Source organism: Cryptotermes secundus, unplaced genomic scaffold (assembly GCF_002891405.2).
Source record: "Cryptotermes secundus unplaced genomic scaffold, Csec_1.0 scaffold73, whole genome shotgun sequence".
Lineage (NCBI taxonomy): Eukaryota > Metazoa > Arthropoda > Insecta > Blattodea > Kalotermitidae > Cryptotermes > Cryptotermes secundus.
In genome coordinates, this window is record NW_019738871.1 from 1,989,041 (window position 1) to 2,013,902 (window position 24,862).

The window sequence follows — 24,862 nt, forward strand, 5'->3', positions numbered from 1 at the left end:
TTGTAGACCAAGAAACCTTCAACGTATTCTGCTGTATGTGAATGTCTTAATAATTACTGAACATACTGGAACATTTTTAGTAGATTGTTGAACCCAGGAAAAATATTTGTTTTCTACACTTTTTATACAGTAAGCAACTTTTAGACTTCTTTCCTTGTCTTAGATAAAAAAGAAGGCAAAATATAACTCATTGGAAGATAATGAAGAATCAGGAAGTGCTAAGGAGAATCTTGAAAATAAGTGAAAACTTAGAAAGTCACTTATTTTGAAACATTCATTAAAATGAAATGCATATTGTGATCCATCATCAATGTACGTAGGTAAGTCAATAAGTAAGTTACAAATTGATATAGAACTTAAATAAGAGTACTGATTTGAAAAATGCTTTTATTTCTCAACATGATCTCCCTGTACATTGAGGCACTTGTCCCATCGTTTCACAAGCCCCTGAAAATGCAGCATAACATTCTGTGGGCTGCTGTCGGAACCAGGTGGTGACTGGGATCACAAAGGCATACTGCTCACCGCATTCCAGCCTCAAGGACAAACTGTAAATGCCGACTCTTACTGTCACATCCTCAGAAAACTTCGTAAGGCCATTCAACAGAAGCGACAAGGACTCCTCACCAATGGCGTGTCGCTCTTGTATGACAATGCGCTTCCCCATACTGCCAACAAGACAAATGTGACGCTGAAAAATTTCAAGTGGGAAGTCCTCGAGCATACTCTGTGTAGCCCCGACCTTGCTCCAAGTAACTTCCATTTGTTCTGCTCTCTTAACATCATATTTTGGCTGAACATTTTCCTGATGATGAAGCTGTAGAAAGGGAAGTCACCGCCTGGTTCCGACAGCAGCCCAAAGAATTTTATGCTGCTGGTTTTCAGGGGCTTGTAAAATGATGGGACAAGTGCTTCAATGTACAGGGAGATTATGTTGAGAAATAAAAGCATTTTTCAGATCGGTACTCTTATTTGTTTAAGTTCTATATCCATTTGTAACTTACTTATTGACTTACCCTTGTATTTCATACATTTCAGAAGGGTTTTGTATTTTTTAGTTAGAAGTCTCATGTCTTTTCAGCCGGAGGTTTAGGCATCCATCGACCTACAAAGCGCCCTTCAAGACATGGTCATGGGAATTCAGTAAAGCCTGGGTTGGAGTACCGAGCCAGAAAAGCTAAGGGTGATGTGAAGAAGAAAGGCAAACCTGATCCTTATGCATACCTGCCCCTTTCTCGCAAAGCACTCAACAGACGGTAAGCATCCCAGGAGTGGGGCTCTTTTTTCCCCCCCTAGCATGATAAGAAAGGTGCATTTCTACTCAGTAAGAATTAGGTTAACCATCACACAAAAAATATACTCACTTATTAATGTTTTACAATTAGACTTTTTATTCCTGCTGCATGTTTTGGCCATACAAGACCATCATCAGGCAGTTAATATAGGAATACGTTTAGTTACTGAACTAGTGTGGCCACGCCATAGCTCAAGCGGTTAGTCGCTGGCTTCCCACCACTGCGACCCGGGTTCGATCCCAGGTCAGTTCACATGGGATTTGTGGTGGACAAAGTGGCTCTGGGGCAGGTTTTCTCCGAGTACTTCGGTTTTCCCTGCCAATGTTTGTTCCACCAATTGCTCCACAATCACCCTCACCTGTCATCTGGGGCTGGTACAATAGGTCAGAAGTGGCCGCAGTACAAGAGACTTTGTCCCACCCCGCTTGCAATAAAAAAAAAAAATAATACTGAACTAATGATATGGATCCATATCAGTGCAATGTGTCATACGATATAATAACAGAAAATTTGCCTCAAATTGATAAGTATTACAATTAAAATAGGAGATAAAAAAAACTAAAATATAAAAATGAAATATATACCATATGTCAAGATATATTAGGTGATATAAGTGTTGAATATATTATGGAAATATTAAAAATATTAGAAAATACTTAAAAATATTTTTATATTATTTAAAACTATTAAGTATGGGAGGTTAAGACTATGTGTGCCAAATTAATTCTAAGGTTCCAATGCTACAGTGTAGAATTAGGCATGTCGTCATACCATTCATAGATCTTTGTCATAAGCTTTCTGTGTGGTAAGCCCGGTCGTAGAGCCAAGAGACAAGTTTCTGTGATGTACGGGTTGTTAATGTGTGATGTAGTAGGTGTGCTTATTTCCGATATGTGTCATTATATGATCATAAAATATGACATATGCATTTTGTCTGGACCTATATATGTTTGATGTGTTCTACCTGTGCATTGGTTCCAGTTAGACTGATTAGGCTACACAAATGAAAGTTTCTAGACAGCTTGAAGTTCTTAGCTCTGTGTGTTTGTATATATAAGAATTTACATACATTCTCAACATCATCTCTATAGTAGCTCATGGTAGAACTTTGAGGAACTAGGTTGGTGAGTTTAAAGAAGACAGACTCTGTGATTGGTTAATGGAGACAGAACAGATGAATAGCTTAAACCTTGATTGTACTTACTCATATTGCATAATGCTTATGTTATGTCTTTTGTTTTCAGTAAGCAGAAGAAGAATACAGGCCAATTCAAGAGTTTGTGCCAAGCTGCTCATAAAGGTGCACAGAAGGGAACTCGAGCCAGAAAAAATAGACACAAGAAATAATAACCGAAAGATATTGTAATATTGTAAACATCAGAATTAAATTATTGTTATATTTATGGCTTAATTCTTGTAAATTATTGCTCGGTTGTAGAAGTGCAGCCATTGTTGGGGTTTGGATTGGAGATTGGATTATTGACTACTTTAACACACGACTTGTGACTGCACTTAATTATAGTGCCATCACTAATCTCCACACTTTACAGATCACTACAGCACATGCTAAGCATTTTCAATCTGCTGTGTCTTCACGATTTGTTCCCTGGTAATGGATCTTAACAATGGAGACTCTTCAGCTTCCATGCTCACTTTGTTGCCTGCTGGCTCTCAACTTCACTGATTTCCTACAACTTAATAATTTCTAAACTTGTCTTGTTTATAACATCTCAGCACAGACCAATTAGAAAACATCATCCACTGTTGTAATCTGTTTCCATCTGAACCTGTTTGTTACTCAGTAATGGCTGCATATACTTCTGTATTAATAAACTGTTGCCTAGCAGTGGATGTTGTTCCGTTTTTTCAAGGTCGTTACCCAGTAATGGGCCTACATGCTGTACCTACACAAATTATGGAAAATATCACAGTAATCTATGTTCAGTTGTGAAGTTTCTTTTAACCTGCAAGGTATGAGAGTGAAATCCATGAAGATTGAGTTATGAATGTTTAAACTTGGTACCGTCACTTGCAGCTTTGGATGCCTGGTACGTGGGTGGTCAAATACATTAAATATTGTGGTATATAGGCCTCAAAACAGACAAGTACAGCCGTTGTTAATCAGTAGGCGGATAAACAGCTGTTTCTAAGGAACAGTTGGTAAACACATCAGCAATACTTGGGCCAACCCTAGACATCTGCTCAGTAAATCGGTTTCTGCAACAGTGGATATGTATACAACAGTCTAGGTATTGTTGGACTATAACAATGTAAACTGTTTTCTATGTAGTTCATACTGAAATGTTATAAGCAGAGTGATTCCAGTTCAGTTGAGTGAAGTGACTGGTTGGTCAGTGGGAGAGTTCACTTGTCAGTTGGGAGTCAGCCAGTGAAGAGGAGATGGAAGGTTGGAATGAAATGGCCACAAGCCTGGGACCCCGTTAGTCAAGTTGTCAGTTGACAAAAGAGTTCTGCACAGGTGGCTGTGACAAGAAGATCTGAGTGCAGGAAGCTGAAGAATCATCCTCAGTAGAAGCCGTTACCAGGAGATGGCTAGTGGAGACTAATAAACTGAGGACACTAGTCTGTATGTGTGAATGAAATGTAAAGTGTATTACCAAGTGGTCAATAAATCCATACCCCATCTATAGTCGCACACCCCCCATATCGTGACAATATGTTCTGGGTATGTCACATTAGTTCTAAGCATCTTACTACCTTGGAAGCAATAATATATATAAATTCTTATGCAGCAAGTTTATGCTCAGATCACAAAATGCAACATGATATATTCACAGTTTATGTTTCACATTAAGAGACTGACATAATTAGACTTCTTTTCACCTGTGCGTCAAAGTGATATGAACTAGAATCTTTCTCAGCATATGGCCAGTCTTAACCACACCTCTGACAAGAATCCTGAAGAAATTAGATGTTCCTGCAAAGTTACTGTGACATTCAGGCAACAAAGGAGAGGAGGAGGATTAAGAAGATAACAGAAATGAAAGTAATAACCACAGACCAATGTTATTACCAGTATTGCATGACTGAATATAATCGCGTGTTGGGTGTGTCATGCGACAAATAACTTCACGTGGGTCTCGGATTCAGCGAATCTTTATTGGATACACACACTTATACACCATACAGTTATTATCGCCTGTGGTATCACGTGACTTCTGCGACGTCTCGACTAGGTTCCAACTGTAGTGTATGAAGGCTAATTGGCTCTGTGATGTAGCTCTGTCACTCTCGGCTTATGTAGGTATTCTGCGGACGAGATACGAGACACCGTTCACCAAGGTTCGATCTCACTTGTTCGGCAATCCGTTGCTTCGGGAACGCTCTTTACACGCTGGTAATGAGTTTCGTCTTGTCCATTGTTACTCAACGGCCTTCTGTTGTTCATCTCCGGGGAAACACGTTCGTTGTTTCGGAATTGTCTATGCAGCGGCCCGATGTTATTGCGTTACCATGGAAGTGTCTACTCCAAACACGTTACAATATTTAGACACACTCATCAATGTGTCTTCTCCACTCCCTGGTGTGAGTCAGTATAAAATGTTTCTGAAAGTTGTTTCTTGTAGGATATAGCACCATGTATTCTGTTGGAAGTCAACCAGTGTTTGGGATAAATGTGTTATGTTTGTCTCCAAAACTAAAGAAAAGCCAGGCAAAGCTTTGTTTGCTGTCTGCTTCATTTTGGTTTCTTCTTTGGCTCTCTTCAACCCTGAAGATGCAGGCAACGTGTTCCTCCAAAAAGTTGGTTGACTCGAACTGCACAGCATTATATGCCAGAAGACAGAGCTCTTCATGACCACTACTGTGAGAACTTCAAATCCTACATTAAAATATTTCTCTTTGTGGCTGTTTTCATAACAAATGGAATACTGTAGATGGGACAGACTGATGGACTACTGGATAGCAATGAAACAATTCTAGATGCCCTTGTGTAGCAATATCATGAAGTGAGACAAGTTCTTACACATCACAGAAAAAAATGAAATTAATAAGAATGACAAAGATTATGGAAGACTAAAATTCTCAAGACATACAGGGGTACATCATTTATCCTAGGCAACAGGACCATGGTTGCCTCAGGTAACAAAATTCCACATCTTTGCCACTTTTTATTGGGGTTTGGGGTTAATTTCGTGTATACAGTAATTAAAACAAATGATTCAAACCAGTGAAATGTGTTTATATTTGCCATATTTCTAAAGAACCTGCACAGAAACACAGGATTTAAGCAGAATAAGTGTAACAAAAGACATTGGTATAAGCTCGGATAATCAAGGGCTCACCCTGTTTAAAATGCTGAATAATGTGTATCCAAAATTTTATTGGGTGCTACCCAAAAGTTCCCGAAATTTGAATGTTATGTGCAAACCGTTTGTAATATGGTTAAGATCCACTAGATGTCACAAGCTATATCCTTTGTGAACTAGTCTGCCAACCCAGGGCACTGTGGAATTCAAGTTAATGAGGTAAGCTGGCTCGGAGGCAAAGTAATCAATTGAAGGCAGAGACAGTCAACTGCTATTACCAGTGGCAGATGTTAAAGCCAAGTGCAAAAGAAAGGCAAACATGAACTTCACAGTTTCTGGCAAACACCAAATGGGACAGAGGAGAAAGTTGCTTTGAAGGGTACTACAGGAATGGCTTGTCCCTGTGGTAAATGAACTGACATCTTCGTGTCAATAAATTGTATGAGAACAGGCCATTCCAGTCTTAAAGCAAGCTTAAGCATATTTAACATTGTGTCCACAGCTGAGTATGTATGTGGTGAAGGGCTGCAAATAGGGGAACATATCTTCTGGGATTGTAACTGTGCAAGGACCGAAGGATATTTTTTTTCTGAGATTAGCAAAAAAGAATAACCAAAGACAGTTGTAGAACTCTTAAGGCTAGGAGAAAAAGATTTGAGCACGGCATCTGTTACTTCATAAGCAAAGTTCCCAAATTTATTTTAAAAAAGAAAAAGGAGTAAATGTACAAAATATTAATAGTATACTGTTAGAGTTAAGAGGTGTATTGAAATATCAAGGGGCTACCGCTATGATGAAACAATACGTTTATAAGACTATGCTACAGAGGGTCAGATGATCAGTGAATATTATAAAGTGGTAACCCTTCTCGGTCATTTAATCCAATCAGGGAACTGTCCCCAGCCTTCAGTTACACATACGAAAGCCCGAGGCCTGAGCATCTTTCGATGAGGGAAGACAAATTAAGGAAGCAGAGAATCACGACAAGGAATTCAAAAAGAATGAGAACCAGAAAATGTTTTGCCAAGGACAGTTCAAAAATAGAGGACAAACCATTCGTAGTATTCGCATCGGTAGATATAAAACATGGTCATAGCAGGAAATTCAGAATAACTAAGATAGCGGAAGCTCTAGCAATTGGCGAAACACTAGAAATCATCGAAAAAATATACTCGGAGCTACTCTACAATAAAATTGAGAGACTGGAATCGCGACTCCAGAGTTGAAGTTAATAACAGGACCGACTCGGTAGAAGGTAGAGATAGTCAATTACCCTCTGACGGAACGTAACTTCACGTAGTAAGTCACGTACGTAACGTAGGAACACATATTATTATTATTATTATTATTATAATTGGAGGGGGGGGGGTTTCCCCATGCACCGCGACCAGTTGCTGATCTATTGTACGTCCCCCTTTGATATTCTTCCAGTCACCATACCCTACCGGTACTGGTGCGTGCTATCAGCCCCGTTGAGCCAACGAGGTCGGCCCTTGGTACCTTGATACTTCCATCTACCAGAGGCATTAGAAACTACTTGGGCGGGAAATTGTTGTCTAATTTAGCTTAGGGGTCACCTGGAGACATGAGGTTCTTTTACGTGCCGTAAATCTACGACACGGGACACACGGCTTAAAGTCCCTCTCCGAGGACTTGTTCCGCCCTTAAAAATTCCACGACCTCCGCCGGGTTTGCACCCGCGTAACTTGAGTACGGAGGCCGCTGAGGAACACATAATTCAGAGGTCCGTTTGTTTTCAGATGCGTTGTGTTGCCTCTGCTGCTAGCATTACTAATATATTAATGAAGGTATGTGGAACGTAATATACAACATGAAGGGGGCAGTTTATATTGACGATATTGACTATTTGAACCTATTTTTCAAGGTAGGCGGCGTTATGCTTCGGCCTAGACCATAAGATAACATGCAAGACTGGAAAGTCAGGGAAAATTAATAGTACGACGGTTTATATAACACATTACGAGGCTTCCCGTTGAATCATCAACGGAGGTTACATTAAAACATGTATATTTAAGTCATGCAATAAGAGGTTGAACTTTTCAATTAGACTCTCGCTTTCTCGAACGATCAGAAATCGTAGTAGTAATGTTTGCATCAATGCACTCGAGAGCTCGAGAGCGCACTCGAGCTCAACGAGCTGTTGGTCATCCTGGTTCCCGTGGAAGTTTTGGTAATAGCGGGCCGGAACGTGAGTATAATTTGAATGATCGTTTGGATGGTAAACGTAGTTGCTTTAAATTAAAAGTTGTTTTTGTACTTGAAGGAAAGAAAATATGGAAGAGGATGCAGTGGATTACAAACCATTTGGCTCAAGAGTGAAGAAACGTAAAATCGATTCTGATTCTGAAGATGAATATGAACCACCTTCTGTTAAGAGGCAAAAGAAAATTAAAGTAATTGTCCCAAAACCAGAAGCTTCTAAGAAACGTAAGAAATGCCAAGCTGCCCCAAAAGGAAGAAAATTAGAAACTTCGCCTGAAGGTACAACTAAGAAAGCAAGGACAGCTAAGAAAGGAAGAGTGGCGTAAGTTACGCATTTATTTTTCAATGAGGAGTGTTAAATTGAATGCAGAACACACTGCATGGAGAGAGTTTTACTGTCTCAAATTCATAATACATTAGGATTTTCATTCATGTAAGCCAAGTGTTTGATATTCAGTGAAAACTTTAATAATAACTCAAATGAATGGACGTGCAACTTCCCACTTTCTTGTTACAAAGGTGGGAATTCTGTAACTGAAGTACATGATGCAATGAGTAACAAAGTGCTGCGAAATACAGACATTAAAAGATGCAGAAAATATAGTATTTAAATGTAGAATCTTTGCCGTTAGTTACATATGACAACCATTTGAGTTGCTCTGTAGTGGATATAAACATTGAAGGGAGTTCATTGTTGTTTAATCACATTTGACAACATACCTCCTAGTACTGAAACTAACCCCACCAGTTCTGCCCCGGGTCATATGTTGAGGGAACTATTGATGTGTTATGTTGTAAGAATTAGCCTTTGGCCACCACGTATGCTGTGAATAGATCCTGTTGGATCTTCATAGACACAAATTGTTTGTAAGTCCTCACTTGTGTTTTTTGCAGTGAGCCTTTTGTTTTTAAAAATGTGCTAAAATTTAGACGAGATTCATGTAAGGTTGGAGTTATAGTGGACTGGCATGGACCAAAATGAAATTTTCTGGACTCTGATACATCATACTGTAGACCTCCTATGACAGATTTAATTGGCTCCTTGTAAGGTATTTTGGGGCATAAACATGCAAATAAATGGGCATCACTTCCATATTAAGCCTTTACTTTTTTGCATTTGGTGTAAATGCAGTAAAAGCTTACAAATTTGGACTAATTGTGAGCAAACCCTGGTCCAAATTACTGAAAGTCTGAACTATAGAAGTGTTACAGAAAGGATGTTCAGGTGAAGTTAGAAATTAGACTTCACTTTTCTTTTTGGGCAATACAGTTTTATTTTGGAATATAGATTGCATGTCATAAAGTAAATTTACATGTCATATAATGTAAAAATGGAAGTTTTGACATCAGTCTTAAAAATATTTTAGGGGTAGCCTACTATTAAGACCGTGTTTAAAAATAAACTTACTTTGGTTTGTGTTCCTCTTTAGTATTTGTTATTTTACTACATTGTGCTTATTGTGGCAATATGATCATCAGGGTCATAATGCGAAAAGAAAGCAGTTGCCTGAATTATCACAAATTACAAATTAGTGAGGTTTCACTGTAGTGCAAAAAAACAAGGGTAGAAAATTACTTTTATGTGCAATACAATTTTGTGTTATAATACATCCTGTATGTAATGTTGATTTTGAACTTTATAAATAGACATGAAAGGACATAACTTATTTTTAAGAATGATTAAGATTAATAATTTAAATAAATGTACTTAATTTATTCCTTCACTAATCACTGATTATATTCAATTGTAAAAACTTGTTTATGTGCACCTGTGAGTGCAGGTTTCAGTTCAAATTTGTGTGTCTGGTACCTACTGCAATTTACTATTATGGTTATGGATTTTTACTGTATGTGCTGGTTACAGCATCATCATTTCTGACCATTGTTATTGATGCTGCCTAATTGCAATGACACTGAATCAAATTTCCGTAGATGTGCTTTTCATGTAGCATTTTAATTACTTATTTAAAACAAAACTTTTTTTTTCTGGTAAAGCATGATTTTGATAGACTGGTTGATGCATCATACAGTGCATTCTGTGAAGTAGGGATACCGGTGAAGATCTCAAACAAGTTGGATGTAAGTTCCCAGTTGTTGTGCTCCTTGCCCAAGAAGATTTTATTACTGTTACTGTGTGTCAGCTTTCATCTCCTTGTTAGTTTATTCTTGGATAGATAAATTATTGAAAAAGATGTTTGTATGTGAAACATGTATATCTACACTATTCAGTAAAAAAAAAGGGTAAAGCTGTCCCTGTAACAGGCCATGAAGGCCTATAGGGTTATGTGATGTCCAGGTTCCCACATTATGTAGACAGTCGGCTCACAAATGGTGATAAGGTTGTCAGCCTTACGCGCCAGCCGCCCTTTACCCCCCAGGGAGATTCCTGGTACTCATTTCTGTTAGAGGCTATGTCATCCCTAGTGTGGATGGAGGGATTATGCCAATAGAAAAAATCCACAACATTGGGGACTCGAACCCGCAACCTTCCGACTTGCAGCATAGTACCTCAACCAACTACACTACTGCGTGTCCTCGCACTCTTCAGTACATGTTGGAAACCTATTTTACCATTGTGTTATTTTACTTGAAGGTGACATGTTTCAGTGGAAACCAAATCTCTGATCAGTGTCATGTTTGTGAATTTGCCTATAAATTGCTTAAATTCGTAATTACAAATTTTAAATCAAATTCTAACCTTCTCCGGCAATACTGAAAAAATGTTATAAATGCTTTTGTGCTGAAAGATTGATGACTGAAGAAAGCTACCTAAATTTGAGCCTATGTTTCTCCATAAAATGGGGTTAAAAGAATCCTTGAACATTGAATTTGATATAATTGGAATACATGCATTTGCATTCAGACATACTTGTTATGAATGAACTCATTTTATTTTTTTTTTTCTTTCTGCAATATACTTTTGTGGATGCACCTAGCAGTTCTAATCCTGAGCAGATACAAAGTGGAGAAGCTTATTCTGAGGTGAGTGAGGTTCATAATTTGAGTTTTTCATCATATATTATTAGGATGTTGAGAAGTGGATACTAAATTTCAACTGGGAAACCTGAAGAGAAGAGACAACTAGGGAGATGTAGATGCTAACTGATAAATGAATGCGTTCTTTGCAGTTTTTCAGCTCTCATTAATCTGTACCAATTTTTTTGTTGACAGAGCTGATCCGCAGCACACATACGAGGGGGGACCCAAAAATAACCGGAATTTATTTTTGTTATTTTTTATTTTTGCATTTTTATTGAACTGTATATTAGTCCCCTTCAAAGTATTGTCCCTGTGCATTAATGCACTTGTCCCAACGCTTTTGCCACTGCTCAAAACAGTGCTGGAATTCTTGAGGCTGGATACTGTTCAAAGCCTTTAGCGTGTTTTCTTTGACTTTATCCACATCACGGAATCGCTTTCCTTTCAGACTTCTCTTCATCCGTGGAAACAAAAAAAGTCCGACGGAGCCAGGTCGGGTGAGTAAGGTGGATGAGGCACAATCACCATGTTGGTTACTTGTCAAAAACTATTGGACCGTCAAAGCTGTGTGGGCTAGAGCATTGTTGTGGTGAAGCAACCAGTTCCCATTTCTCCACATTTCGAACCGTTTTCGTCGCACACTCTCTCGTAATCTTCATAACACATCCAGGTAAAAATGTTGGTTCACTGTTTGTCCTGGCAGAACGAACTCTTTGTGAACAATGAATGCCATTCACATCAAAAAAACAAATCAACATTGTTTTCACATTGGATCGCACTTGACACGCTTTCTTCGGTCGTGGTGAAGTTGGAGTTTTCCACTGGCTTGATGATTGCTTTGATTCTGGATCGTACCCATAGCACCAAGACTCATCGACAGTCACAGTTCTTTTAAGAAATTCTGGATCGTTCTGCACTTCACTCTTCAAGTCGCGGCAAACATTCACGCGGTTTTCTCTTTGGTCATCTCCGAGCAAGCGAGGAACAAATTTTGCAGACACCCGTCTCNTTTGTTCCTTCTGGTCGGCCATCTCACTAATCGCCAAAGGGTTGAAACAGGAACGCACACAACAGAGCACCACAGACAAACCACTTAACTCAGACTGACGCCAGCTCACTAACAGTCGCGGGAGACCCCCAGCTAACACCACCTAGCAGCACAACTCGTAACTACAAAGCATGCGTGCGCAACAGGTCGGTTCCGCTTATTTTTGGGTCCCCCCTTGTATTGCAGTACAGAGTCTCGTAAATTATTTTATTTTTATTTTTTATTTTGCTAAATATAGGAAAGGCCGGTCACGGTAGCCGAGCGGTCTAAGGCATGAACTGTCTTCGCTCGCTTGGAAACTGGGATCGTGGGTTCGAATCCCACTCAGGGCATGGATGTTTAGTTTGTGTGTGTGCATATTTCTGTGTTTGTGTACAGGTAGAGGCCTTGCGATGAGCTGATCGCCCGCCCAAGGAGTCCTACCGAATGTGTAAAATCTAGAAAAACCGAAGTGAATGTAGAAGTTCATGGAGGTAGGCCTAGGCCCACTGGGGCTGTAGTGCCAAGAGAAAAGAAATATAGTAAAGTTCTAAGTTCTAAATTGTTTTCAAGTCACTGTGTAGCCTTTAAGTGAAGACATTAAATAAACTGTATTTATATTGCAGGAGTGGAGTGAAGCAGAGTTTGTAGCTCACGAACAGAAAATTCAGTTGAGAATAGCGCAGAACATTATACACCTGCTAGATGAAGAGAACACCATTCCATTTATTGCACGGTACAGGAAAGAACTAACAAGTGATATGTCTCCTGAAAAGCTACGAGATGTTAAAGCTTCATATGAGATGGCCAAGTAAGTATGTTGTGTCTTTATAAGTCAGCTAATTTATAATGTGGAATTATTGATACTCCAAGTAAAGGGGCAGCTAGAATTTGCGAAGGAAATTTACAATTGGGGTTATTCTGCATAATGATGTGCAGTAAACTATGCAATGGTTTTGTTCTTTCTGTGCATTTTTCTTGTTGAATACTTTTTAGTATTACAGGGTGATTTTAAATTATTGTCAGGGTTTCTGTTTATAGGCCATGGAAAGTCCAACAGTAATTTAGAATCACACTCGATATTTTACCCAATCAGATGGAATGTAATATAGAATTTGACTACATATCATATGGCATTATCAAGCAGGTTGGTATACCAGTAACTCACTAGACTTGCATTTAGGAGGTGTTTGGTTTGAATCAGACCACCTTTGTGATCTAGTGGTCAGAATTTCTGCCTACAGATCCAGAGGTCCTGGGTTCAATTCCCGGCACTACCAGATTTTCTGAGAAGTAATGAGTCTGGAACAGAGTCCACTCAGCCTCATGACGATAATTGAGGAGCTATTTCAAGGAAATTTTGGCTCCAGTCTAGAAAGCCGAAATTAATGGCCGTGGGGATTCGTTGTGCTGACCATGCGACACTCTCTATCCACTAAAGTTGGCACTAACTTCGCCGACAAGGGCGGTCGCTTGGTCAGTATAGTTCACTTGTGGACTCAAGCCACGGAGTTCTTTTTTATATGGTTTGAATCTTGACTGAGACACCAGATATCCTGTCTGAAATTTTATATATTTTTCCCAGGAATGTGCTGGGATAGTACCTCACTTAGGCCATGACTGTTTTTTTTCTGAATTCGTATCAATATATATTATTCACCACTCATCCGACCACTTTCACTGTATGGCCCTAGATACTGCTGTATAAGTGGCCATCTGTGTACTATCTTGCAAAGTCAGCTTTTCTTGGATGAGTGGGGTACTGGATTCTGGAGTCTTGTTATTTTTTTTTTTTATTTTTTTATTTATTTTTTTTTATTTTAGATCTGTGAAACAGAAGGCTTCTGTTGTGAGGAACACCATTACAAAGCTGGGGAAGATGACACCACTTTTGGAACGGAGTATTCAGTATGCTCGAAGCATGAATGAACTAGAACACATAGTGAGTAAAGCACTGAGGGTCTTTAACATTTAATCGCCGGACTTCTGAAATGGTGGTAAGCTTGAGCTGGCCGGAGTTTATTTAATTGCAAATTGGAGTGCAGCGTTACCAGCAATGAATAAAGAATTCCTCTAAAATACCCACAATAAGTGCAGGCTCTTTGGTTGAGAGATGTAAACTTTTTTCTTGCTACCCCAGATGTTTGCATGTGATAATCTAATTACCATTAAAGGAATCCTATACATATTTTTTTTGCTTGTTTAATTATGTGTAAGTTAAGCTTTGTTTAGTGCAAGTTAAAAATTTCGGTAATAATATGGTTTATAATACTCAGTATGTGTTTTTTTTTAAATAACAGTGCAGTGGAGACTTAATCGGCAGCAAACATACTCTGGCTGAAAGAGCACGTCAGCTGGGACTTGATGAAGCTGCCAATGCAATACTCGATGGTTCAAGTTTTATAAATATTGAGACACTTGTAGATCCAATGAAAAAGGGACTGGCTTCTATTAAGGATGTTGAATTAGGCATCCAGCATATCATTGCAGATATCATCAGCAAGGACAGAGATGTCCTGGATCTGCTTCACAAATTGTAAGTGAAACAGTCGTTTTTCATTTGTGATGTGACGCCACAGTGCTTCTCAGTTATTTAAAATTTTCATGATTTTCATCAGTATGCTCAGTTTCTATTACTTATTTTCATATCTAGCCACAGTTTATAATTTCTTATACAATTTATGTGCTTGTATTTCATTAAGCAAGATTGAGGATTGGGGTTGCCCACAGATGGGGTGGAGGGATCAATTTAATGTCAGAATGGATCATAATGACCCAGTCTTCTTTGGGGAGGAGGAGGAGATTATGAGAAGAGCAGAGCAGATGTTACTACTCTCTCAAGTGTTAATGGATTCAAAACAATAATCAATGTTGATGAGAAATATTTTTGCTAGGTTAGGTTTGGTTATATCAGAGAGTTGAGGCTTTCACATCTGTTTTCCGTGTTGGGCTTGTCAATAATAAGCTTCGCTCATTCGCTCATTTCTGTCTGATGCAACACAAACTGATATCAGTCTGGAATTGTATGGAATGTCTAGGCAAAGTATAAGATAGCAAACATTTCACACTGCTTGATGTTTTTGGACGTTCCACACGATGCATAATTTCATACTTTTCATGTAATATAGGCCTATACAATTATTTTATATGTCAGATCACTTAGATTTAAATACAGTGGAACCCTTATTTAATGTTCCTCAATTTAAAGTTTAGTTTCAGTCATTTAGAGTTAATCTTGAAATTAATTTCCTCAGTTAAGGTTTTCTTTGAAGGGTAGTGAGGAATTCTTAAAAGAAATATTTTTTTTTCTTTTCAATGATCATATTTGATCATATAAAGATTTCCAAGAAACTGCAGGAGAAAAATGCAAAAGGATAAGTAATATGATGTAATATGATAATCTGTTGAACAGTAAGAACTGCATACGTTATTTGTCTACCATTGAACTTTGTTCAGATGCGTATTATACAGTGGAGAGGGCGGCTCTGTAATGTCGGACCGTTTGCAAAAGGAATGTTAGTATACACTCAGCAGCTATGCCCACTGATATTCTCATTACGCTGTATGTCCAGAAATTCTTTTCTGTAGCTCGGTGGTTAAAGAGTGTTGTGATAGTGAATACTGTATCCTAAGAATGTGTTGAGTGAGACATAGTTACCCATTAGCCTCATATATTTGTGACATAAAATACAGTGATCCTTCTGTAAAGAAATGAAAGGGTCTCAAATTTTTGCCGTATTGTGAAAGGTTAAAAGTTATATGAATGTGTTGTCTAGATATCTTTCCAGAACCCACGACTCTCTTTTGTAGAGAAAGGTTTGTTACTTTTGAAGTTTTACCCTGTCTGTGCAGAAATGCTGTAATATTTGGCTTTTCCCAAGAGGCATACAGTAACCAAGTTAAACTGCAATTTAATTTTTTCAGGAAAGAAGATGCAAACATATGGTTAACTACAAGCAAATCACGGCCTGCGAAGGAGGCCAAAACAGACAATAAAAAAGATGTGAAGAAGGGGAGAGATGGCAGAAAAGATAACAAAGATAAAGCTTTTGTAGAAAGCAAGTTTGAAACATACTTTAATTTTTCTGTGCCCATCAAATCTGTGAAACCTTACCAGGTTAGTACTGTCTACTGCATACAGTGAAATCTCACGGTAAAGTGCTGTTCAATGTAAAGAGACTTAAGTATTGTGTAATAATAAGTCTTCTTTGTCTTTGGTGCTACGGTCCTCTTAAGTTTAACCTTCATCTCCCTTGCTATTCCTGCCCATTCTCATCTGTCTTAACAGTTTGGCAGGATTTGTTGGGTTTCTAAACAAGTAACGTTTTCTGGGGAGACGTTGTTAGCATTTACCCAACCCCCTTAACTTAGGAGGACCAAGGTTTGTCTGTCAGGGTGTACTCCCTTAGGGCGGTTGACTTGCCATTCTTAAAGAGCCCCCCCACCATCTTTTTCTGTAGGGGTTTACCTTCTTTTAGCCAGAGAGTCCTGTTTGAAGGCGCCAGACACTCACCTTTCAACCCGCTCTTTCTGCCACATCTGTGCTCTCACCCCAGAATGTGTTGCCCAGGGGCCACAAAATGAGGCAAGGGAGCTAGGATTTGGCAGCAGAGCCCTGCTTAACAGATGGCATTCTCGTACTTCATGGTGTACACCTACTGGCATCTGTACACCCCACCAGAGCCATTACTAGCCTTTGTCCCCCATGATATTTTATATGACTCCAATTCTAATCATGGCTGAATGGCCAGGTATAGTGTATAGGTATAGTGCTGCATGTACTTGCCAAGTGGCACCTCAAAATGGGCTATGATAGGTTGCTTTTAAATCTTTCACATTTCACCATTCATGATCATCCTTCCATTTGACACTTTGCAACTGAGAAAATATTAAATAAATTAAGAAGGCGCAGTTCAGTGTGACATGCTTTGTTATAATTCCTGCCAAACTTCCCATTTAAATAACTGAATCAGTTTTTAAAATGTATTGTAACATGTAGTACTTATTAATTTTGTGGAGATTCACTTGTCACAGATGTGACCCCTTATTATTGAGAATGCTTTCAGTAGTCTCCTGTTTTCTTTCAAATAATGTTTGTGTGAATACAGGATAATCCTGACTTGTGGTCCTAATGTATTTGAGAAAATAGCATTGTTAAGTTGAATTATCCAAAACTGAATATCAGTTTCCTACAGACTTATGTGATGTAAATTAAGGTATGTTCTAGGACTATGGAAAAAGATATGCACGCTCTATAAGTTGTTGGCACCATTGACTGATACTAGCATGATGATGGCACTCTGGCCCCTAATGATTCACCATTGTCTGCACGTTTGATAATATCAAGTTTTGCCTTTAATTTATACTTCTTTGCTTTTCATGAGCATCACTATCACTATTTTTCTTTTCAAGACTCAGGTTAATATGTATTTTTTTTTCTTTGGCACTACAGCCCCAGTGGGCCTAGGCCTACCTCCATTAACGTCTCTGTTCACTTCGGTTTTTCTAGATCTTACACATTCGGTAGGACTCCTTGGGTGGGTGATCAGCTCATCGCAAGGCCTCTACCTGTACACAAACACAGAAAAACGCACACAAACATCCATGCCCTGAGTGGGATTCGAACCCACGATCCCGGCTTCCAAGCGAGCGAAGACAGTGCACGCCTTAGACCACTCGGCTACTGTGACCGGCTAATATGTATATACAGTTATATTTATTTAGTAAAAGTACAGTAAATGTTCAGATAATCCTGGTAAACACAGTTGCAGGCATGGGTGTTGATAAGTCTTATTTTGGAACTGAATGTCAGTTGAAAATAAGCCCAAGAAAGTAGACTAAGAATGCTTAGAGATCTTGAATACAGGATGTCAGATATATTTCTAGGGTATGATATCAGATTTGAGTTCTGAGGTGTCACTGTATTAATGTTGCAAGTCTGGGTTTATTGTACATTGGAACATCCGTAAGAGTTTTTGGTATGTCTCCTCTCTGTGGGTGTGCTCATGCATGAGTACCCATATTCAGGTACCTACTCTTTCTGTTTTTACATTCTGTCTCATTACAGAATATAAAGGCTGTATGTATATGATCTTATATTTGCATATAGGTACTTGCTGTGAATCGGGGGGAGAGCCTTAAGGTGTTATCTGTGAAGATTAATATACCAGACTTAGTGCTGCATGATTTGGTGAAGTTTTGTGGCAGACATTGGCTGTGCAGAGGATTATCATATTCATTACGACGAAGGATAATAGACCAGAGTATTGGAGATTCGTATACAAGGCTCAGTAAGTTCAGGAGCGTACAGTAGTCCTGATTAAAACAAAAAATATTATTTTAAGTGCAGTGTTGACTGGTCTGGAATGTGTTGTTTGCAATACTATTCCAAAAAGGACCAAAGTTAGGGCATTTGGAGTTTAAACCAGGGGATGTTGGCAGACACAATCCAGTTGCAGATATCCTTGAAGAATTTGTTTCTTGAGATCAGAGATCTCATACGTCTGTATACATCTGTACACATCTGTGTTAAGAGCACTTGTTTCTTTGAAGAATTCAGTTGCTTGTTCTTTGTATGTAGTGCTCTTTGTACATGTTGCTCTAACTGTGATTTCATGGAACACCAAATAATTTTGTTGCACGCTAGACATATTAACGTTTTACTGTTGGTTGTGCAAGAATCGTCTGTTTTTACCTATAAATATTACTTTAACGCCAAAGAGGATGCTACCAGTGCCATAATGATATCGACTTGCAGACTTCAGCTTAACTCACTGAACTGCTTATACAAAACTAAAATCACTTTTAAAGGTATCAGGACAAAAATGCATGTTGTTAGGAGTGGACGAGTATATTTGGTTTGCAGGGAGGGGATTTGAACTGAAATACAAAGGAACACCATTCAGAGTCTTAGAAAAAATTCCCAAACATGCTGGTCACACTAATGAGTGGACTTACCTGGGGGCTGCAGTTTATTCTGCTTTAAAAATGAGATATTTCCTCTGGATTTCCCCAACATTGCAAAAAAAGTGGAGAAGGCTATTAGTAAAGTATCAAAATGCACACAAAAAAATATAGGTGTTTTCCAGTTTAGAATGCAAGTAAAGAAAAATATCACAAAATATGTAGTTTTATATAACATCCCAAGAAATACATAGAAAATACCAAAATATGTAAAAATGTATAGAACAAAATTCAGCTGTAGCAATTCTAATGCTGCAGTTTGTGTAGATTATTACTTTCTGAGAATCTACATAGTAAGAAATTAAATGTGTAAGAATCATAGCTCTGTCAGGGTAGGTTGACAATGATGCAGTGAACACACAAAGCATAAAATTATGCTTCGGCTTAGCTCTCAGACAGTCTTTCTGTAGCATAATGAAACAGTGAATTCCAGTGGGCCTAAAAAGTGTGTCTGTTGGAATGAAATTTGTTTTGAATACAGTGCACACTGCTCATTATGATCACTTCAGGAAATGACTTAATTGTCAACAGTATCCGATGGAACAAGAATACAGCTGTTCATTTGTTGCCAGTGACTTTTATTTCCTTTCTTTGAAAGCACCAATAATAAAATTTATAAAATGCCACTCCAATTTACATTGATATATCAAATTTACTCACATAATATATTGTAACGTGTTTCGTTTCGTACGGATTGTTAATTGGTTTATTCAACAATCTACAAGTAACGGCTACAATTACTTATCTCACAGTTGCGGGGTTTCACACTTTATAACCCTAATCGCATTAATCTGTTAACACTGTTGCGGGGTTTCACGATTTATAACCCTATGCGCAAATCAGTTCACTCTGTCTTCAGTGGTCTACACGTTTACAGTAGGGGAGCTATGTATCACTGTATCACACGCTCCTAATTACACAATTACACACACGTCCAGATCTTCTTTCCGCGACGGCTGCTATACTCCAACAGTAGTCGGCTGACTGGAGAACTGTTGATAACACACTCTGCAACTATTACGTTACAACTCGGCGACTGCCCACATTACAACTGAAGTCGCCGACTGCTACAGTAGAACTGCTCACTGGAGAACTGTGGATAACACCCTCGGCAACTGTCACATTACAACTCGACTCGGCGACTGTTACTTTACAACTCGGCGGCTGTCACGGTACAACTAACTGGTAGCTGCTGTGCAGTTTCCTTATATAGCCGCAGTGGTGCCTGTTGCGTTCCACGTCACAGTAGGAAGTTGATTACGGGTACGTAGTGTTGCACGTTATGTCACCCTGGAGGGGTGGGAGGGAGCGCTACATTACCGCCACGCGCCTGTGGCCTGAGTTGCCACGGTGCTGCTGGGTAGGGAGGGTTTCTCCATTGCGCAACATGTTACAATATGCACTTTTTTGACAAAAATTGATGTGGTGCATCAATATGTGATGACTGCTTTTGATGGTATAATTTTACACATTGAAGTGAGGTTATGAAAAATATAGCTATATAATATTAAGCAGAAGATGAGTTATGTGAAGAAAAAACGTGATTTACATTCTTTTCTACATTGATATTGCTTATTACAATAAAATGAGACTTGTATATTTTAACATTTAGGTTCTTGGATAAAAGATAGGTAAAAAAAAAGGTAAAACAGTCTGGACAGAACCATTGCATTTACGGAAGTAAATATGCAGTGACTGGACATCACTTCATTAAAGAATGCGTCTATGGCAAATGTTGCGATATGTGTTGCATACGTTGTTTTTATATGGCAGTCCAGCCACTATTGGTGCGTCAGGTGAGGTCTGAATTGACCCGGAAGGCTGAGCATGCAGCAGTTGAAGTGTTTGCCACCAATCTCAAGACACTGCTGCTTACACCTCCTCTTAGGGGCAACACTGTGCTAGGAATTGACCCAGGTGAAGTTTATTTCCTTACTGCATGCTCTTAAGAAATTAATATAAAGAATCTGATAAGTTGAATGCACAAAACCTTTGTCTTATCTTTTTTCTGGAATGTATTACTGTTGTTGTTTACGCAATTTATTTACTTATGGAAGAGTATGATCTGCTTGTTATTTTGTTTGTGCTAATTTCTTGCTTGGCTTATTGACCCTGAATGTGGAAGTGATGTGTTCCTCCAACACATTGCCTGACTTCTGCTGAGGTGTAGCATTGCAACCCATAAGATTGTGCTCATTATAGGCATGTGGGAGTCTTGATTTTTTGAGATAAAAAGGAGAACAATTCTGCATCTTCATTCAAGCATCCACTTTTCAGTATAGACTTCAAGAATTTGTTGTTAACTGTTTTTGCTTTACGTGCTGACATCTGGTGTTAGAAAGGATTGGTATCATATTTGTCTAAATGGAAGATGAGTTCCTTAACGTTATATTTTAACGTCCTGTTCCACTGATTCATGTCCATGGTTTATGCTAACCGTCTTACAGTGTATACACTTTTTCACCTTATTCTTCACTTCCACACTACATGTTTCAGCACTAATGTGCCATCCTCAGGTGTCTTTATGCACGTTAAACTATTGTACTGCATGCCATGATGTCTTCATTCTAAAATGACTAAAATCTGTATTCGTCATATATGCCGAATTCTAAATAATAAAACTTTTCAGGATTCATCCTACGTCGCACTCAAACACGCGAATTACGCCAATCCTCTTTTATGTGAGCATTCTTCCTATATACATTTGTATATAGTGTTCTGTGTTGTGTTTTGCTCCTGTTACTGCATGCATTGTACTCCTTAACCTTCTCGTTTAAGAGTTACAATACTGCGAGTTGTCATGAATTTGAATGTTAAGTATTCTGGCATGATGCATGAAAGGGGAATAACAGAGACGGCCATTGTTAGGCAACGGTTCGGTAAACACTTTCCCACAGCAATGTATTTGCAGGCAACAATAGGAAAACTGTTGGAAGCAATGTTTTCTGTGCTGCTTGTGCCCCTACTATATAACAAGGACCAGTGGTACAAGTTAGTTATCTCCATAAGGCACTGACCAGATTGGTAATGATTTATGCTTGCCCTGCCTTGGAATTTGTGGCAGACATCTACCTCTTATAATTGCAGCACCTACAAAACAAGGCTCTCTGCACCACTGGAAATCTTCAAAGGTGCATGTCAATCCGTGATTTGCACACGGCTTTCAACCTTCTGTATGTATACAATTTTATAATAAATTATGCAGGCAATAAACAGAGGTCATACAAATTAATGAGAATGAACATGTTCGCGGTATAGGACAAGGCGAAGCCAGACATAGGAAATATAAGAGGCTTATGACTCTTCAAGTGACTAAGCTGCCATTGTAGCAGAATACACGTAAGATAGGCACGATCTGCTTTGCAAAGCCTGTAGAGACAGAGCTGTTGTATGCAGTGCAAAAGGAAGAATTTTCAAAAACATGCAATATGTGTGATACCTACACTTGACACAATTCCAAGCATATTCATAAGAGACAAACCCATCTTCTTGTCAGAGAGGGTGTTACGTAAGGACTATTACCGCAAGAGTTCAGTTGCAAGAAAAAAAAAATCTCTGGTTGTGGATCTCAAGGGGCTTGACGCCAAGACGAAGTGATTGGTGGTAAACCACCAGTCATAAAGAACTTTGACTTTGGCTTTGAAGTTAGTCATGAGTGGTCATGATCTGACAGGAGTTGTGAGTCAGCTGTCACAGTTGGTGTTTGGCCTTGAGCATGGAAGCAGAGGAATCTGTATTGTTAGAAGCTGCTCTCAGGCAATAACTGGTGAAGGCAGAACAAACTGAGATGACTTAATGTGTGCTATAATGATTTGTAGTGTGTGTAGATTAGTAAGAGTGTTATAATTATTAGGAGTTGCAAGTCAAGTGTTCAATAAATACAATTGTGGTCCCAAACCCTGCGTGTAATGAATAATATGTGATGATATATATATTTATATATGTATAGAGTAGATGTTTGTAATCTGTATTAAGCATTTAGTTTGTCTGTGTCAGATTTCAGGCTGTGTCATGGTATGAGAATGGCAAGTTGAAGAGGTACTACTGTGAAAGCGAATGATGTGTCACAGTTATGATTTGCTTGTTAAGATCATGATGATAAAACATGTAGAACTGACAGAGCTCTGAAGCAGTAAGAGACTACATTGTCTCCTGAGACAGACATCTGAATGTGGAGCAACAGAACAACTTACACCAGTTCTGTGTGAAGTTTTGTCATTTTTATGGATTCAGAGACAGACTGGAATGCAAGTTTTGTGCAATGTTATTAAACTCAATGAGTGGCAGAAATTGCAGGTGGTGAATATTTAGTAACCCTGATGTCAGTATAAAGAACACACATCCTGCAAAATGTTATCAAACTATTATGGTTAAATGTTCAAAAAAATGAAACAAAAGAAATTGTTGAACTTGAAGGAACTGATGTTTAAAGATTGATGTAATGAAAAGCAAGTTGACAACAGTTAGCTGAGAAAAATGTGAATATGACTATGTGTATATTTCTGTATTTGGGCACACTTGTGCTTCTTGGCTTGTGGTGGCTGTGTTAATATTATTGAGGCATAAAATTAATAGACTGGTTTTGAACTGGACAAGATAGTAAATGTAAGATTTGAGGTTTTCATGGCGGTGACTATGAAGAAAGCAGTCTTCTGGGATGCGGCACCATGTAGATGTGGTGTTAACCAACGTTTTGGAGGGACGTATCGCCTCCATCTCTTCACTTGCAGATTTTCTTATATTTTCTTCTACTCTGAAGATGGAGGTGATACGTTCCTCCGAAACGTCGGTTAACACAACATCTACACGGTGCCACATCCCATAAGACTGCTTTCTTCAAGATAGAAAATGATCTGAGAAAAGTATGACATTGCTATTTCATGGATTTTACATTTTCTGTACTTATTTCAATTTCAGGTTTTCGAAATGGTTGTAAGTTAGGCATTACCTCACACACTGGCAGTTTACTGGCAACTGATGTCATTTATCCACCATTTGGCAGGCAGATAAACCCTGATTCAGATTCCAGTGCGTGTAAACTTAAGGAGCTGCTTGTAAAATACAAGTAAGTTAGGTTCTTACTGAGCTTTATTTTCTTCTTTTCAGAATACAATGACAATATGATTTTCAGCAACCAGAAATAAATATTAAGTTTATGTGGGTCTCTAGTTTTTGGCCTTGTCTCAAGAGAAGAAATATTGAGCTTGATTTCAATATAAATGTATATATTTTATTTTTTTGTCTCAGACTTTGAGAATTTTCAGATAACTGCTTTTGTTTTGTAGTGTCATGCAAACTACCCTGTCTTCTGAACGAAATCTGTCTTCCCCCCCCCCTTTCTGGCCATGTTGAAAAAGGATTTGACACTAGAATTGAATTTTTTAAATTAAGTAATTTATGAATATACTCACTCACTCACTCACACATGGAGCTGAGCCCTTCTTGAGGAGCGGCCAATTCTGCAGCTACTCAAGAATTTCCCAGCATTTCATCACCGTGTTCACAAGAGCCCTCCACTGGTCCCTATCCTGAGCCAGATCTATCCAATCCATCCCATCCCATCCTATCTCTCTAAGATCCATTGTAATATTGTCCACCCACCTACGCCTTGGTCTTCCCTGTGGTCTTTTTCCTTCTGGCTTTCCCATCAATATCCTATCTGCATTCCTCATCTCCTCCATTCGTGCAACATGACCTGCCCACTTCATCTGCCTTGACTTGATCATTCTAATTATACTTGGAGAAGAGTACAAGTTACGAAGCTCCTCATTATGCATTTTTCTCCAACCTCCTGTCACTTTTATTTTTCTTGACAACAGACGAGAAGACAAGAGGTTCTGGACTGAATGATAGCAAGCATTACCCGAGTTCAGGCGCCTCTTAATTTCCTCCTGAATCAGGTTTCGGTCTGTTATCGTTCCCAAATATCTGAACTGTGCCACATTTTCAAAACATCTGTTTCCTATCTTTATGTCATGATTTTGCCCTTCCTTTTTTTGATTTATGAATATAACAGTAATTAATTAATTAATTATTTAACAATAATGAACCTTGGCTGGGACATCTCTCCAGATTGAGGTTCTTATGGCTCTCATCAGGCTCGCCAG

The 24,862-nt window shown here is 38.7% G+C and overlaps 2 protein-coding genes across 2 annotated transcripts in view; both read left to right on the forward strand.

Annotated features, from left to right (window-relative positions):
• Positions 1-2,706, forward strand: part of LOC111871055 (RRP12-like protein) — a 32,811-nt gene extending 30,105 nt beyond the window's left edge. Inside the window, exons 22-23 of the mRNA XM_023863805.2 lie at positions 1,082-1,256; positions 2,540-2,706. Coding sequence (XP_023719573.1) covers positions 1,082-1,256; positions 2,540-2,642 — 278 coding nt within the window. The 3' untranslated portion in view covers positions 2,643-2,706. The remainder of the gene's footprint in view (positions 1-1,081; positions 1,257-2,539) is intronic.
• A 4,991-nt stretch (positions 2,707-7,697) lies between these two features.
• The window catches only part of LOC111871051 (S1 RNA-binding domain-containing protein 1), a 29,173-nt gene continuing 12,008 nt past the window's right edge, over positions 7,698-24,862 (forward strand). The window contains exons 1-10 of the mRNA XM_023863791.2: positions 7,698-7,772; positions 7,848-8,108; positions 10,723-10,768; positions 12,419-12,603; positions 13,617-13,734; positions 14,093-14,328; positions 15,717-15,909; positions 17,902-18,082; positions 20,529-20,672; positions 23,673-23,820. Coding sequence (XP_023719559.1) covers positions 7,858-8,108; positions 10,723-10,768; positions 12,419-12,603; positions 13,617-13,734; positions 14,093-14,328; positions 15,717-15,909; positions 17,902-18,082; positions 20,529-20,672; positions 23,673-23,820 — 1,502 coding nt within the window. The 5' untranslated portion in view covers positions 7,698-7,772; positions 7,848-7,857. The remainder of the gene's footprint in view (positions 7,773-7,847; positions 8,109-10,722; positions 10,769-12,418; positions 12,604-13,616; positions 13,735-14,092; positions 14,329-15,716; positions 15,910-17,901; positions 18,083-20,528; positions 20,673-23,672; positions 23,821-24,862) is intronic.